This window comes from Akebia trifoliata, chromosome 4 (genome assembly GCF_017979445.1).
Source record: "Akebia trifoliata isolate Shusen 1 chromosome 4, ASM1797944v1, whole genome shotgun sequence".
Classification (NCBI taxonomy): domain Eukaryota; kingdom Viridiplantae; phylum Streptophyta; class Magnoliopsida; order Ranunculales; family Lardizabalaceae; genus Akebia; species Akebia trifoliata.
This window is the reverse complement of record NC_141378.1, coordinates 13,774,807-13,792,576: the sequence shown is the minus strand read 5'-3', so window position 1 is coordinate 13,792,576 and position 17,770 is coordinate 13,774,807. Positions and strand designations below refer to the sequence as shown.

At 35.6% G+C, this 17,770-nt stretch overlaps 2 protein-coding genes across 7 annotated transcripts; one reads left to right on the top strand and one right to left on the bottom strand.

Moving 5' to 3' along the window:
• Positions 1–654: 654 nt before the first annotated feature.
• Positions 655–15,017, top strand: LOC147403956 (ATP-dependent RNA helicase DEAH11, chloroplastic-like). 2 transcript variants are annotated; one of them, XM_086439756.1, is made up of 3 exons: positions 655–1,712; positions 8,319–11,475; positions 13,691–15,017. In XM_086439756.1, exons 1-3 carry the CDS (start codon positions 792–794, stop codon positions 14,908–14,910), a joined length of 5,298 nt encoding a protein of 1,765 aa, XP_086295882.1. In that variant the 5' UTR covers positions 655–791; the 3' UTR covers positions 14,911–15,017. The 2 variants fall into 2 exon arrangements, with proteins under 2 accessions (XP_086295882.1, XP_086295883.1); XM_086439757.1 differs by having other exon boundaries at positions 1,572–1,712; positions 8,266–11,475.
• Positions 14,964–16,278, bottom strand: LOC147403955 (uncharacterized). 5 transcript variants are annotated; one of them, XM_086439762.1, is made up of 4 exons: positions 16,260–16,278; positions 16,027–16,137; positions 15,782–15,926; positions 14,964–15,703 (listed from the first exon to the last, which is right to left on the bottom strand). In XM_086439762.1, the coding sequence occupies exons 3-4, from the start codon at positions 15,913–15,915 to the stop codon at positions 15,268–15,270; spliced, it is 570 nt and encodes a 189-aa protein (XP_086295888.1). In that variant the 5' UTR covers positions 15,916–15,926; positions 16,027–16,137; positions 16,260–16,278; the 3' UTR covers positions 14,964–15,267. The 5 variants fall into 5 exon arrangements, with proteins under 5 accessions (XP_086295888.1, XP_086295885.1, XP_086295886.1 ...); XM_086439759.1 differs by lacking the exon at positions 16,260–16,278 and having other exon boundaries at positions 14,964–15,144; positions 15,238–15,703; positions 15,782–16,216; XM_086439760.1 differs by lacking the exon at positions 16,260–16,278 and having other exon boundaries at positions 14,964–15,144; positions 15,267–15,703; positions 15,782–16,216.
• Positions 16,279–17,770: the final 1,492 nt, after the last annotated feature.

Here is a 17,770-nt window from a genome sequence, read left to right as displayed (position 1 = left end):
TTTGAGTTTTACTAAGGGTGATTTTGCTCAAATGGAGTACCATATCAGAAATCCAACACACCACGACCATCTAAATTTCATCGAGAAACTCATATTTGAAAAAAAAATAATATTAAAAACATTTTCTTTTGAGTTAGATTTAAGATTTTGAAAATTGACAACTACCGAAACTCCACGTAAATCTCAAACTTAAAATATGAAATTCTATAGTAAAAAATAATCTATTTTTGAAATTCTTTTTTTCAAAATTCATAGAATTTTTTCCTCTACAACCTTGAAGCATCGGATAATACTTTTGGATTCCAATCGGTGAGGCCAAGGTCCCTTAGTAAGGGTGAAATCCTTACTACCTTAGTAAGGCTAGGCGGACTCGGCATATAATGTATTAAGTACAATATAAATACCTTTTCAATGGCCACAGCTGCAATACAACTCGTCAATGCTATTTGTTTATTCTAGGTCAATGTTGTGATAGACCTTAGTGAACTGTCGTTCTTAGATCCAAACCACTAAAAACTCTAGTCTATTTCGAAGATGAATCTCGATGATATCAACGGTCCAAAGTCGGGTGAATACGTTGAGGTTGACGTCATCCTTAATAAACGGGGCGCGAGTGCGAGACACATATTTAAAGGAGAGGCAAAGAGAGTCCTGTTTCGACTTTAGACTCAGAGACGTTTTTGCGCTTTTGATTTCTCCCAATCTCTCACTTCGTCTTCTCTCTCTCTCTACTCTCTCTCTCTCTCTCTCTACTCTACTCTCTCTCTCTCTCTCTGGGTTTTTAGGGTTTCATGTGTTCTTCGCCGGAAATAAACCAGAAGATGAGGAGAACAAGTGTTGATTCAACGAGTTTCCAGCAAGAACGATCAACGGAGGTGTCTCGCAGAGGCGAATTTCCGGCTAATCACCGGCCATCAAGACCTACTACGCAACATCGAACGAGTAATTTTCCGGAGAATTACTGGAAAGAACGGCCGACACCACCATCGACGGTCCAGAATCAACGGTCGAATTTCATTATAGAGCTCCGGGCGGGCCGTCAGGGTTTCAACAAAGCTTCTGTAGAGAAATTAATCTCTGATTGTTCTTCGTCTCCCGACAGATTCTTCGTTAATGATTCTGGTTTTGTTGCTGCGAAGTTGTTTTTTGGGCAATTGTTTGATGTTCGCAAAGCTATGGTCTTCTTCTGGAGTCGTCGTCTTGACGGTGATCATCTTTTGAATCCTTACTTCATGCCAAATGTATTTCTTCCGTCTGAAAAGGACGAGATCAGGGATCGAATCAAAATCCTATTCGTGGATCGAATCCGGAGCCTTTTAGAAGGAGAAGCGGTTCAGAAATGTATAAAACATATGGAGACGGCATCAAGAGAAATTACAAAGATTCAATCTTTGCTCCAGAAACATAATCGATTGGCTGCTTTTGAGGAGCTTCGGGCGAAGAAAGAAGGATTTGTAGCAGAAAGGGAGCTGATTTCGAAGAAATTGGGGGAATTTAAGACTGCAATGCATTGTGTTCTTGATCATCTTAATGGGTTTTGTCGCGAGGGAGGAATTGATGAGGGTATGGATGTGGAGGTCTTTAGGTTTGCTAGTGAGTTCGATTGGTGTTGTATCCATCACATTATTATGAGGGAGTGTCGCCGGCTTGAAGAGGGTTTACCAGTTTATGCCTATAGACGGGAAATTCTCCGTGAAATACATTGTCAGCAGGTATACTTGTTTTATAATTTTTATTTTTATTTTTTTTATGTTATTGAGTGAACTTAATTGCTACTCTATCTTGAACCCTGTTACTCATCAGTAGTAGAGCTTGAATAAAGTTGGTATTTTGAATTTGAAATTATCTTTGCTTATGGGCATTGTTGAGATTGCTTCTTTCCTTTTCTTTTATTTTTCGTCAATTTTCATGTTTTATTCCTTTTTCTTTAACTTATTAAAATACCAATTTTCCTAAATTTTCGTCTTTTCTATATGCTATAGGTGTATTATGGTTTTTGGAGCCTGATGGTATTGGCAAACAGGGAGTTACTATTAATAAATCCACTGTTTGTCACACTTTTTGCCGAAGGGAAAAAGTGTGCTTCTGCATTACTAGGTTGCTAATCCTAATTCGTTAAGGGGAATTTATAGTAGTTTCCTATGGGAGAAACATGGTATTCTGTTTTGGCTCTTTGATCATAAACCAGGATTTGTTGTTAAAAAAATAGTTGCCAAGCTGTTAAGGGTGTGTTGCACGACAAACTCTTAAGGAAAATAGTTTGCCATGGAAAACTTAAAACGGTGTTTGAGTGCATAACAAATAAAAAAAGTGGGGAAAATAATTTGCCGCATGCATGAGATTTGCTGCTATGCTAAGCTATTAAGGGCGTATTTGATTGCATGACAAACTCTAAGGAAAATATTTTTCCATAGAAAACTTAAATTTAATGGTGTTTGAGTACAAAACAAATAAAAAAAGTGAGGAAAATAGTTTGCCACCTAAGAAAGTGATTTGCACACAACACCATTGGGATCTCATAAATACCTCCACTTTTATGTTTAAACTTAACATAATCAAGGTCATTGAGGTTAAAAACCAATAAAATTGCAACCCACGAACGTATGATCACGGTGGTTAGTTTTCAAAATTAGGAAAATACCCTTTCGCCTATATATTCGTCAAAAACCCTTTAGTCAGTATTTTTAGTTACAAATATGCCCTTTTGATAATGTGCACATTCCACCTACTATTATAATTTTTTTTTAAAGAGAAACACTCTCCTTACTAAATGAGATTTCAAATCTTACTAAGGGTTGTTGAAATCACATGAATTAACAAGTTGACAATCCAACATCACAACCCTCTAGATTTCACGGAAAAACACAAATAAAATAAATTCATTTTTTTTTTTGAATTTGATCTAAGGTTTTAAAAATGGACAGCTATTGAACTCCCAAATTTAAAATTAAAATTTAATGGTGAAAAATAACCTTTTTAAAGGTTTTTTTTTTGTTTTAACATCCATAAAAAATTTTCATCTACATCCTTGTGGCATTAGATCATGTTATACCTTAGTAAAATTTGAAATCTTACTAAGTTAGTAAGACTAGACTTACCCAAAAAAAGTCTAAACAAAAATCTATACGACCCAATCTAAATGAAAGAGTACAAATTGATTTTTTGCGTGATTTTCCATGATGTGCTCAAACAATGGAAAATGATTTGCTTGTACATTGTTTTCCAGGTAAATATTTTCCCTACAATCAAACACGTGCTAAATGAATGACAACCTCCTAATAAATTTAGAGATACATTGTGATAACTTACCAATAATTACCATTAAACCCACAAAATTTTAATGAGGAACCCCTTATTTGATTGAAATTTTTTTTCCAAAAAATTACAAACCTCTCTACACGAGCTTCTTATAATTTTGTCCTAACCCTTTCAAAGATTACAACTGTTGGAAATTCCAGCTGCTCAGCCCTCTAGAGAATGTATGGCCTCTACCATATTTTAAAATTAATAAAAAAAAGTTTTTTGGGTTTGATCCAAGGCTTTGAAAATGGATGGCCACCAAACTCTTAATCTTTAAATTCAAATTCAATGGTGAAAAATTATCCTTTTTTTGTTTTGTTTTGTTTTGAAAACTATTAAAATTTTGAGATCTACATTATTATGGCATCCCATGCCTTTGGACGCCACAAATTAAGGTGCGGATCAGGGAACTTTGAGTGTTATCTATAGGTAAAAGCTTTGTTTCAATCGAGAGATGATGTATAAGTGTTATCTAAAGGTAAAAGCTTTGTTTCAATCGAGAGATTATGTATAAGTGTTATTAGATGATGAATAATATGTATAGGGCTTTACTAAAAGGGTTTAGGATTCATTAGAAGATGAAGAATATGTAATTCAACCCACCTGTGTTGTGTTGGTGATCTTTAACCAACGAGTGTTGGGTGCCATGGCCTCTCTCCAAAAGGGAGAGGCCTTGAGTTCAAAACCCCTCGTTAGCCATAATCCTGGTGCTTTAAGAGGTCAGTACACTTGGCACTTATTGGAAGGGATGACTCACGTGTCCATGGGAATAGTTGGACTAAATCTGGATTCCCATGTATCTAAAAGAAAAAAAAAACCCGAAGTTTGTGATCTTTTGGGAAAATATTTTTTTATGGTGTTTATTAAAATTATTAATTTTGTGGGTTTATTGGTAAGTTTCACTACGTAGCTCTATCTTAATTTGGATGGTCGTTATTTATTTAACAGCTTAGTGTGTAGTTTTGTTAACAACAAATCCTGGTTCCTCTAATCATAGTGAAATTGGTTTGGATTCGTGGACATTCCTCAATCTCAAGGGAACCATGAAAATCTCTGTATCTTGTTTGCATCTTTGATCTCTTTATTTATTTTCGTCAATTTTTATTTTATTTTATTTTTTGCGATCTTTTCGTTACAAGATGGGCCTATTCTAGTTGTGTTTTGTTGTGTTTGAAGAAATATAGAAAGTTAGAAATGTTTACAAACGAAAAAAAATGTGGATTCCCTTATCTATCCTTATTCCAATCTTAAATCCATGGACCTGAATGAATACATCCCCCAAAAGGCAGGCCACAGAATGTCACTGGAAAGTGTCCAACCCCACAATCCTGTATATTGGCTAATTCCCCAGATACCACATGACTTGCTTTTACGTAGCTTGACTTGATGCACAATGCAAAAACAGCCTTGAAACAATACACTTGAGAATTTAAATTGAAGAGGAGAGACACCTAAGAAGAGCAAGGTATATCATTTGTGAATTGGTGATGTATTATCTATGGAGTCTCTCCATTCCTTTCATTCCCCTTATTAGACACTGCTTGTGTTCAACTACAAAAATGTATTCTAGAAGTTCTATGTTATCAATTTTTAGAATGAACGCCCTTTTTACAATTCTTATTGGATAATATTTTCTTCATTCTACTTTTACCAAAAGTGGAACGAACTCAAATTAGAAAACTAACATTCTAAAAACTAGGATTCTAATAATAAATACACCAAGTCAATAAAACCGAAATTTATGATGCGCTTGCTGGGTTACTGTAAATGGGCAAAACCCAGGTTGCATATGGATCATGAGCCTGAAATTTCCGGGTCAACCGGGTCAAAAGAAGGAATGTTCGAGGCTAGTTGTATGGTCCAACTGGTCCTAACAAGGTCTTGATTTGGGCCAGAACTTTTCTTTTTTGTAATTCTGTTGGAATGTTTGAGTTGTGACCCATTGATTGAGAGCCAAACCGATGATCTGTATGCCTCGTGTTACTTGATATTATTTCATATGTCTTGCATTGATGTCAAATTTGTTTATTTAATTGTTTGAGGGGTGGTAAAATCGTAAATACAATCATGAATTACAAGATTCTGATGACCAGGAAAAGAAACCTGAAACATACAAAAATATAGAAAGAACAAACCACCGAAGATGTTTTCAAGTAATAAATTAATTTTCCTGAAAATTGTATATTATGATTCTTTTCTATGAGCCATGTGGCCTTTTTTCTTTATTTATGTTTTACGGATATATAGTAGTGGATGAAAACAAATTTGATATGTCAAACTATCCATTTTATATCTTATTCCATCATTTAATCATCCATACAAGAATATACATACCGAAAGAGAAAATTAAAAAATTATTGATTCATAAGCATTGAAATAGGACTAGTATTTACTTTATCAGTGTTGTTGCTATTCTATTAAGAAGTTTCTATTGTGATTGTTCTGCCCAGCTATTCTAGGCTGTGTTTTGAATTGTTTTGTTTGGATTTTGAGTCATGATTGATACTATCCTTCATTTGAATTAGGACAATTGAAGTAGGATTTTAGTAACTGTTGGCATGAGAATATGTAGCAAGCATCAACCATTCAACTGATATGTCCCTCATCAGACTTTGGATCAATGGTTTTAATGGCCTGTTAGGCGTAACTTGAGGTGTTCCTTAGGGCAAGGCTCAGATGAGACATGAAAACAGCTGAGGAATACGCCTCAAACCAAGGAGGACCCCAAAAGCGTACACCTCTGTGTGAAGTGTGACTAAGGCATGCATCTTTTGGCCAAGAAGCACGCCTTTAATATTTATGTTTTCTTTCACTTATTTATTTATTTATTTTATTTTTAAATTATATATTTCTTCTTCTTCTTCTTGCTCTACCAGAATGCAACATAATTGAAACATTGTGAAATATATTCAAATACAAAATTGTAATATATGCAAAGAAAATTGTTGGTTTTGATCATAAATAATATGTTGTAGTTATTGATATTATGTAGAGAAAGGCATTTTACTGTATTTTTTGCAATAAATATAAAATATTTATTAACTGTAGTAACTTTTAATTAATTATGATTTAAATATAAAACATTTAATTTTGGGAAAGTGATTTCAAAAAATTGGATGGTCCACGATTCTTCAATTTGTAAATTAGGGTTAGAAATTTCAAAATGGGCTGATTTTTGGAGAGGATGATCTCCTCATCATAGAGATCATCCTCACAAAAAATCAGCCCATTCCAAAACTTCTAACCCATGTTTTGAAAAATGTTTGGCAAACTTTAGGGCCGCTGAACCGATTTAAAATGTTGTTGGACTGTCCAGCGTTTTTTGAAATTGTTGGACACTAGCGATTTCATACTTTCATATCTTTTCAAATACCAAAAATGCCCGTGCATATCTGAACAATCGAACCTTTGTAGCCTATTAGGATAGAATTAGAGTAAGGCTAGCCTTACCAACTTTGTAAGATTTCAATTCTTACTAAGCTCACCTTGTGGCATAAAAAATATGATCCGATCCCACAGGGATGTAGAGGACAAAATTCTATGAACTTTTAAAAAATATTTAAAAATGATTATTTCTCACCGTTAAATTTTAATTTTAAATTTGGGAGTTCGGTGGGAGTTCAACAGCCATTCATTTTCAAAACTTTGGATCAAACCCCTAAAGAAATTATATTTTTGATTTTTTTTTTTTTTTTTGGGTCTGAGTTTCTCCATGAAATCTAGAGGTTTGTGGTATTGGATTTGCCAATTTTGAATACATTTTAGCTCAATGACCGTAAGATTTGAAATCTTAATAAGTTAGTAAAGAAAGTGTTCCTCTTGATAAAATGCTAGTCTGTCCACCGTTTAGATAAATGTGAGTATATTTGGTAGATGTGAAAGCATAAAACGCTGGACTGTCCAGCTATATCAAAAAATGTTGGACAGTCCAACATGTTAATTCTTTCTTTTTTTGTAATTAAAAAAAATGATTGTTTTTTTTTATAATTAATTAAAATGTAAACCCTTTTTTTGTGTGGTTATTTTCCATTTTCTTTTTGCTGAAATATAAATAGTAATATTTTATATATGTAGGGAATTAAAACTTGGAATTTGTTATGTGGATTAAAAGCTTAAAATTTGGAAATATGCGATAGCCATCTTATTTAAAAGAAAAAAATTCAATATTAGTTATTTATATATATAATCTTATTTATTTAATAATATCACGTATGTCAGGTAAGCCTTGAGGCATTGGTCACTTGAGTGCCTTGCCTTGAAACATTGCTTTGGAGTTCTCCTAGCCCAAGAACCAATCTGATTAGGATGACTTCATCATCTGATAATCTGGGTCGTTACTATATCTTAACCGTTCAAAAGAATGCAACTGATAGGATGAGTAGGATCATTTCATCAAGATGGCTTTTTGGTTAGTAGATTTCCTAAGTGGACAGTTAGGAAGTTGTACAAGTGCTCCACTGTAGATCCTAGAGCTATGATAGTATTGTAATGGTTCTATGATTAAGTTTGAAAAAGAAAATTTTCAAAATGTTTTGATGGCAAAGTATTAAATGCAGACAAATTATGTGTATATTGTCACAACTTGTATATTTTCAAGTTTCTACTTCAAATAACCAATCTGATTAGGACGACTTCATCATCTGATAATCTGGGTTGTTACTATATCCTAACCATCCAAAAGAATGCAACTGATAGGATGAGTAGGATCATTTAATCAAGATGGCTTTTTGGTTAGTAGATTTCCTATGTGGACAGTTAGGAAGTTGTACAAGTGCTCCACTGTAGATTCTATAGAGCTATGATAGTATTGTAATTGTTCTATTAATAAGTTTGAAAAAGAAAAAAATTCAAAAAGTTTTGATGGTAAAGTATTAAATGCAGACAAATTATGCTTATATCTTTACAAATTGTATATTTTCAAGTTTCTACTTCAAATTTTACAATTTCTGACATAGATTTGGGCAGCTAATGCTGTCTTAATCAATTTTTTGTCTTTCCTTACACTCCATTTCACACAGGCAATGATCTTGGTTGGAGAGACTGGTTCTGGAAAGAGTACACAATTAGTTCAATTTCTTGCTGATTCAGGATTAGCGGCTGATGGGTCCATTATTTGCACTCAGCCCCGAAAAATTGCTGCAATTTCTTTGGCACAAAGGGTTCGGGACGAAAGTAATGGGTGTTATGAAGATAATTCTGTCGTCTGTTTTTCATCTTATTCATCTGCTCAGAGGTTCAATTCTAAGGTAATATTTATGACGGACAACTGTCTATTGCAACACTACATGAATGATAAGAAACTCGCTAGAATTTCGTACATCATCATAGATGAGGCTCATGAAAGAAGCTTGAACACTGATCTCCTATTGGCATTGGTTAAAGATTTATTGCTTCAGAGACTTGATCTAAGGCTTGTTATTATGTCTGCAACAGCTGATGCGAGGAAGCTTTCAGACTACTTCTTTGGTTGTGGAATTGTTCATGTAATGGGGAGAAACTTTCCTGTTGACACAAAATATGTTCAAAGTATATCTCTAGGGGCTTCTTCCATTTTGGATCGCAATTCTGGTAATTATGCTTCATATGTTGCTGAGGTGGTTAAGGTTGCAACTGAGATCCACTGTACAGAGGAGGAGGGTGCCATTCTTTCCTTTTTGACTTCTCAGATGGAAGTAGAATGGGCTTGTGAATTTTTTAAAGCTCCAAACGCAGTTTCGTTGCCTTTACATGGAAAACTTTCTTGGGAAGAACAAAGTCATGTTTTCAAGAACTACCCCGGAAAGAGAAAAGTTATATTTGCCACAAATCTTGCAGAAACATCCTTGACAATTCCAGGGGTCAAGTACGTGGTCGACTCTGGCATGGTTAAAGAGAGCAGGTTTGAACCTAGCACCGGTATGAATGTTCTTAGAATTTGCAGGATCAGTCAAAGTTCTGCTAATCAACGAGCCGGTCGTGCTGGTCGAACAGAACCCGGAAAGTGTTACAGGCTCTACTCAGAGTCTGATTTCAAGTCAATGCCTTCACATCAGGAGCCAGAGATTTGTAGAGTTCACCTCGGTGTTGCAGTTTTGAGGATTCTCGCTTTGGGTATTAAAAATGTGCAGGAGTTTGATTTTGTAGATGCACCTAGTCCGAAGGCAATTGACAGGGCCATCAAGAATCTAATTCAATTAGGTGCTGTTACAATTAAAAATGGGGTTCTTGAATTTACTGAGAATGGTCGGTCCCTGGTTAAATTGGGTATTGAGCCACGGCTTGGAAAACTTATTCTCGATAGCTTTGAATATGGTTTGCGGAGAGAAGGTCTCATACTTGCTGCTGTTATGGTAAATGCGAATAGCATTTTTTGCAGAGTTGGTAATGAAGAAGATAAATTGAAATCAGATTGTCTTAAGGTGCAATTCTGCCATCGTGATGGGGACCTCTTCACATTGTTATCTGTTTACAAGGAGTGGGTTGGAGTGTCTCATGAGAATAGAAATAAATGGTGTTGGAACAATAGCATCAATGCGAAATCTATGCGAAGATGTAAAGAGACAGTATTGGAATTAGAGAATTGCATGAGAAATGAATTCAATGACATTGTTCCAAATTACTGGCGTTGGAACCCACATGTGCCAAGTGTGCATGATAAGAATCTGAAGAAGCTTATACTTTCATCCCTTTCTGAAAATGTAGCCATGTATTCTGGCAATGATCGACTTGGTTATCAAGTGGCTTCTACAGGAAAACATGTTCAACTCCATCCTTCATGTTCGTTGCTAATATATGGACAGAAGCCAAGTTGGGTGGTTTTCGGAGAACTTCTATCAATAACAAATGAATATTTGGTTTGTGTTACTGCGTTTGACTATGAATGCCTGGAAACCCTTTCTCCTCCTCCTTTGTTTGATATCTCTCTGATGGAGAGAGAGAAGCTGGAGGTGAATGTGATGACTGGATTTGGCAGTAATCTCTTGAGAAGGTTTTGTGGGAAATCAAACAATTATCTGCTTCATCTTATTTCGCACATTCAAACTGCTTGCATGGATGAACGAAAAAGTATTGAAGTTGACTTTGACAAAAGAGAAATTCTCGTATTTTCCTCTTCAAAAGATATGGAAAAGGTTTCTACTATCGTAAGTGAAGCATTGGAATGTGAAGTGAAATGGTTAAGAAATGAATGCATTGAGAAATGCTTGTATCGTGGAGGGACGGGTGTTTCTCCCTCTGTGGCACTCTTGGGCTCTGGTGCTGAAATTAAGTTGCTTGAACTGGGAAAGAGATGTTTGACTGTAGAAGTTTGCCACTCTAATGCTTGTGATCTCGATGATAAGGAACTTCTGATGTTGTTTGAGAAATCCGCTTCAGGTATTTGTAGTTTCCACAAATTGACAGGAACTTCACACGAAGGAGAGCTCTCAGAAAAATGGGGTAGGATAACTTTTCTTACTCCTGAAGCTGCTGAAAAAGCTGTCATGGAACTAAATGATATTGAATTTAGTGGCTCTTTTTTGAAAGTATCTCCTTCGAGAACAACCTTTGGAGGTGATCATAACATGTTCTCATTTCCTGCTGTGAAAGCCAAGGTTTCTTGGCCACGTAGGTATAGCAAGGGTACTGCCTTTGTTAAATGTGAATGTCAGGATGCCCGCATTCTCGTTTGCGATTTCTCTAACCTTTTAATTGGAGGAAGGTTTGTTCATTGTGAAGTTAGCCAGAAATATGCAGATTCTGTTGTCATAACAGGACTTGATAGAGAAATTTCTGAACAAGAAATCTTCGATGTTCTGAGAACTGCAACAAATAAGAGAATTTTTGATGTTTTCCTGGTGAGAGGAGATGCTGTTAACAATCCCACATGTGCTGCTTGTGAAGAAGCACTTCTTAGAGAATTTGCTCCCTTCATGCCTAGAAAAAGCTGCCTTAATGATTTTTGTCGGGTCCAGGTGTTTCCCCCTGAACCAAAAGATTATTTGATGAAAGCTCTTATTACTTTTGATGGGAGATTACATTTGGAGGCAGCTAAGGCTTTGGATCATATTCAAGGGAAAGTACTCAATGGTTGTCTCTCTTGGCAGAAGATACAATGCCAACACATGTTCCATAGCTCCGTATCTTGTCCTGCTTCTGTCTATTTTGTCATCAAGAAACAACTTGACTCTTTATTTAAAAGCTTCAAGCATCGAAACGGTATTTCTTATAACTCTTCAGGAAAAGCTATCTGTAGTTCCCTTTCTTTATATCTGTTCCTTTTTGTTTTTTCTGGCTCATCTCTTTGCAAGTTATGGTGCGTATAATATATTCTCAATTTTCTATACATTTTATACTGTTTTTGGTTTTGTTGAAGTTGTTCCATTTACTGTTCCTTTGACCTCTACCTAATTTAGACAATGTTTTGAATATGCTGCTTTCTGTAATGAAGATTTCGTTGAAGTTAATAGAAAAAAACTTCATCCTTACCAAATCAAATAAGTTCAATACAAGTTACAACAGACCTGATCTTGAAGGAGAAAAGTCATCCCCTCTAGAATTCATATTCAGAATACTGTTGATTGTGACGTAATACAAATGTGAAAATATTAACTGCACTCGATTTCTCTCATGTATGGTATATGCATGACAGCAGCCCAATCAGTTCAGGTGGTTGGTGCAAGACTCCTATCTACTTGATTATTCATCCCAATTTTCTCAGAGAAACTTCTGATTATAAAAGACCATTTTGTACTCACGTGTTGAGCACATGCCAGCACACTTCAAAAAAAAAATTTAAGCATTTTGTTTCCAATTATTACTTAAATGTTGTTTATGAGATTTTTATGCATATAAATTTATGTAAATAGTCTCTATTTGTATACTTAACATGAACCACAGTATTCTAGGAGGTATCTTGATAACATATGCGTTGGCCTATCAGGTTTGTGTGGTTCTATGCATCTGACATTTCATATCAGTGATGGACACTGAAACATTATGTCTTTGCTATATCGTGAGCCTATGGCTATAACCTTGTGATTGCATCTGATACATCTTGATGATGCTCTGAATGTGATTGTCCTGAGCTTTTTCTTAGGTGACAGAGCAGTGTTTCCTAGTTATACCCTAGGACCCACCTAAGTTCTAGTTGACTGAGTACCCTAAAATGGCAAAACCTTTCTCATTTAGGGTTAAGTGTTGTTAATTCCATTGTAGATATGGGGCAAATGTTCATTGAGTCCTTTTTATCACGCTAAATCCTTGAAATCTTATGTGAATTAGCTGGCTTTGGTAATCAATTCCCAACATCATTCAGTTGGGAAGGAAGATTTTAATAATCTAAATGTTACTTAAAAATGTCATCTACCTCAATAATCACCATACAATATTTTTGACATTGACACAACATTTTTTTCCTGTCCCATTTCCCCAAGGAAAATGAATATGAATATGAATATAAAACATATACTACATATATGTATTCACCATTATTATTTACATATCTGTGCATATATACACATTTCATATATAAAAAAACTAACAATTTCCTTTCCTTGAACAATAACTGGTCACTAGGACAACAGCATTTCTTTTTTGTTTTGCCTTTGTCCTATGCATCTACATTAACAATTATTTCTATGATCATATTTGTAGTAAAGAATGTACCAATGTTTGGGCCACAACTGATTCTTGCGATTGCATCTGTATTAAGTTTATATAAGGTTTGCCTTCCATACAATTTTTTTCATTTCATCTTTCAGGCACCATATGTCTGCTAAGGTTACCTCCACAATCATCTCTTTGTTACCAATATAAATTTGGATGCCAATTGTAAACTCAGTTTCAGACATGGGAATATAAAGGAGTATCTGATAATGGTCGTTATTGTGAAAATCCTTTTACTTTTATCAACATAAGCACCTATTAATGACTTGCAATGATCAGATGGTCTTTTTTTCTTTAAAGATGTAATTTTATAGTAAAGAAGAGTGATGGTCGAGGTGAGTATCAATGAGGAGAAAAAGTTACATCTATTTACAAACTGAATCCCATCTGAAAAGAAATTCCCCAAAGAAGATAGCCCTAAACTCCCCAAACAGTTTACACAAAATTAATAATTTCCAAAATGCTGATAATAATCCAACTCCAGTGCACTTTTTGGATGGTCTAACAACTTCCAGACTTCGTTATTGTTTTTAATTTTTTGATTTGTAGGGTGCTTGGAATAATTCCCATTCAAATTAGAATTATGTTGCACTATTTTGATTGGATGGTCTAGGATTGTTGAAATTTCCTGCTAATTTTGGATTGCTTTGGGTAGTATGGATTTTTCTAGGAAGTGCATTATGACATAGAGCTCCTCTATTTGCTACTTAATTTTTTTACTGCACCAATTGGGCCCCAACAGCTCTAATTTTGGTCTTTTGTAAAGGTGTATCCTACAATCTGGAAAGAAACGAGAATGGCTCTTATAGAGTAAAGATATCTGCAAATGCTACAAGAACTGTGGCAGAGTTGAGAAAGCCACTGGAGCAGCTGATGAAAGGGAAGACCATAAATAATGCTAGCCTCACTCCAAGCGTACTACAGCTCATCTTCTCTAGAGATGGTATCCCCCTCATCAAGTCTCTGCAGCGAGAGACGGGGACATTCATTTTGTATGATAAACATAACCTTAATGTTAGGATCTTTGGCCCTCAAGACATGGTTTCTGTGGCTGAGTCCAGATTGGTGGAATCCCTTTTAGCCCTCCATGAAAATAAGCAGCTGGAAATTCGTCTTCGAGGAAGAAATCTTCCACACGACCTAATGAAAAATGTGGTTGAGAAGTTTGGACCAGATCTACATGGCCTCAAGGAGATGGTACCCGGGGCTGAATTCAGACTTAATACCTACCGTCATATCCTCATGGTCCAAGGGAACAAAGAGTTGAAGCAAAAAGTACAAGAGATAATTTATGAGACTGCACATTCTCTGAGTGATAGTGGGCTGGGTGAGCGTCCCGAAGGTGAAGCATCCTGCCCAATATGCTTGTGCGAGATGGAGGAACCTTACCAACTCGAAGCCTGTTCTCATGAATTCTGTCGGTCATGCTTGGTGGAGCAATGTGAGTCAGCAATCAAAAATCGGGATGGGTTCCCCATTTGTTGTGCCCACGACGGGTGTGGGAAACCAATCTTGTTTACAGATTTGAGGTCTCTGTGCTCAAGTGAGAAGTTGGAAGAGCTTTTCAGGGCTTCTTTGGGAGCATTTGTGGCATCGAGTGGTGGCACTTACAGGTTTTGCCCGTCTCCCGACTGTCCCGCTGTTTATCGGGTTGCGGACCTTGGCACTATGGGTGAGCCATTTGTGTGTGAGTCTTGCTATGTAGAAACATGCAAGAGTTGTCATTTGGAGTACCATCCTTATGTGTCATGCGAGAGGTACAAGGAATTCAAGGACGACCCTGACTTGTCGTTGAAGGAGTGGTGCCAGGGGAAGGAACATGTGAAGAACTGCCCTGTCTGTGGTTACACAATAGAGAAGGTTGACGGGTGCAACCACATTGAATGCAGGTGTGGAAGGCACATTTGTTGGGTCTGTTTGGTGTGCTTTAATAGCAGTGATGACTGCTATGGACACTTGAGATCTGTGCATCTCACATTTGTATGAATCCAAATGATGGTATGGCAATATTGTTTTATATGCACCACGCAATGTAAATATATTAGAATATAAATAAAGTCATGTATAATATATCAGTCGTTTTACAACTTGAATGATGGTGTCTTCTTCAGTTTGCATCCTTTATTGTGAAAAGTTCACTTTTGATACGTTGATAAACTACAGAGAGTCCAAGTATCCCTTCTGCGTGTTTTTGGAAATCTGTCGTCCAAGTCCCATATTCTGTAAATACATCATAGGATTCAGAGATTTGTAGCAACTGATCAAGTAACTGTAGAACACACGGAGAAAAACTGATCAAGTAACTGTTCTTACAAATGTTATCTAAGAGGGGATATAAAAACCTCAAAACAAATATCTGCAACCCAGAGTGATGCCTACACCAGTAATCCCCAAACACAGAGCCAAAGCCATGCACCATGTCAAGCTACCATTGTCTTTTCTCTCCTCCTCTTCCTCGTCTAATGATCCTTTCTCGATTTCTGATTGGCCACAACCATGACTTTGTAGCTGATGTTTCTGTTGCTTTTGGGATCTCAGCTGTGAGACCTCGAGTTCAAGCAGTTTCACCCATTGTCGATGAGCAAACAATTTCAAGGACTCTTCTAGGAATGAGTCGGACAAACGATCTCGCTCCTGGGTCACTAATCTGGCCTTTCTCTCGGCTTCCCTTGCTCTCGTTTGGGACAATTGCAAAGCTTTCATAAGGCCCAACTTATCATCTTCGATGGGACCTTGCTCAATTGACGATTTATTTTCCTCCTCTTCTTCACTTAGCTTCCTGCATGTTAAAATCAATCTGAATTACTTACTGAAATCTCCTAATAATGATAAAATAAAATGAAATGATGATACATACTTGAAAGGTGAAGTAGTTTTCATGGAGGAGAGAGTTTTTTCAGGTCCTATGAAGACTTTAAGAGGTGGAGGAAGATCACAGTTCTGCATGAGATCGACGCAAAGCTTCTGAGAGAGCAAAGGACCCATCACCATGTCTTTCTCCCCTGTCATGTAGGTGTTATATCTCTCATTTTCATGATCATGATCATGGTATCCTCCATGAATAAACCCAAAAAACAAACATTCTTGATTGAAAACACCAACCTGTTTTCCTTCAAAACCTCTCAAATTCTGTTTCTCGTCGAAATTCATCCTCCACAATCCATTGGGTTTTGGTGATTGATTCATGTATATGTTTCTTGATCAATTCTGATACTTCAAGCCAAATACCAAAAAACAAAGATTAAGAAAAATATAAAAGAAGATGTTACAGATCAACAAAACTTTTGTTTTTTTTTACTTGTTTTAAGTTAAATATTGTTGTTGTGATTGTAAACCTTTTCTTTCTTCCAGCTTTGTGCCGTGAGGGAAAGAAGGTTTGGTGAGAGAGAGAGAGAGAGAGCGCATTCCGCAAGAAATGGAATCCGTGGCTCGCGTGCATGACACTCTAAAGTCTAAATATATACGTTAGATCATATATTGGACTTGGTATGATCTGGAGTGACACAACATATTTTTATTCCTGGGAAGACATGGTTTTTGCACATGTAAGCTATGTTTTTTCAGCATAGAAAGCAATTCTCCTATCAATTTGATAATTATACACAAGTTCTTTAAATAACACAAGCTTTAATTAAAATATACATTTTTTTTTCCTAGGCAAGCAAGGGGTTATGTTCGGCTTGAATCCTGCGTTTAACAAGTTTAGAACCCTAGGTCATAGGACCAACTCTCCAAATGCCATACTAAGTTGGCACATTGATTGATCAATTAAAATATGTATGTAATTCATTAGTTCCACAACAACAAAAAAATCCATGGCCTTCCGATCTTATATAAATTATTCATGATTTATCAATTTGTGTCTATCACAATATGGCATAGGTGTACAATATGGCATAGGTGTATGTTCTTTATTACACCGTCACCCTTCCAGGCTTCACCATAAAACATTAGTGAATCATCATCCATCGTTGTACGCCATCACCATTAAACATTGGTGAACCATCATCATTCATCTATGTCCAAAGCCATCAACAAATATATCAATTTCTACTTTCTTTCCTCCCCTCTTCTCTTTCTTTGGATTTATGGAAGAAATCTTTCAGTAAAATATCTTAATCAATTAAGTATGGGAGTCTTTGTTATAAGCTAATGAAGTTCTATCGATCAATAATATAATTAGCTCCTATATTTTTTTAAATATTATATAGTATATATAATTTTTTAAATTGTTATATATTATTTTAGAATATAATAATTAAAATATTGAAAATTGTAAATTAAAATTCAAAGTTTTAAGTCTGTCAATATTAATCATTGGATTCATATGAAAAATTGGATACATGTTTGCAAAATCAACACAAACATTTATAGAACTATTTGAGTGGTGTTGGTTTGTCAAAAAGACAGATTTCTATTTTCTAGGACTGAATTAGTCATACGTCACCTCTTTTTTTCATTTCGTTATGGTTATGGTAATGTCTTTATCTGACTTCATTAAAGTTCTAAGTATAAGGTAATCTTGTAGTTGTCTTTTTTTCTAACAACCGAATTTAAAAAAAAATTTAGATTATAAAGTTCAAACCACTCTTGTAGTACATTTTAATTTGTCTTTTTGGTCGAATTTTTAAAAGAACTATTGAATCAACATTTTGAATTATACTCGGATTAAATCCTTAACAAATTTCTTTGGTACGCAAAATTGGTAACTATGGTTCCAAAGAACCAAATTAAGGGGCACCACATGTTGAAGCATCATATTCTTCGACATGAATTCGATGTGGACAACTATTTCATAAAAATTAAGGGTTATGATAACTTTCCGTAATGGCTACCAATCAACCTT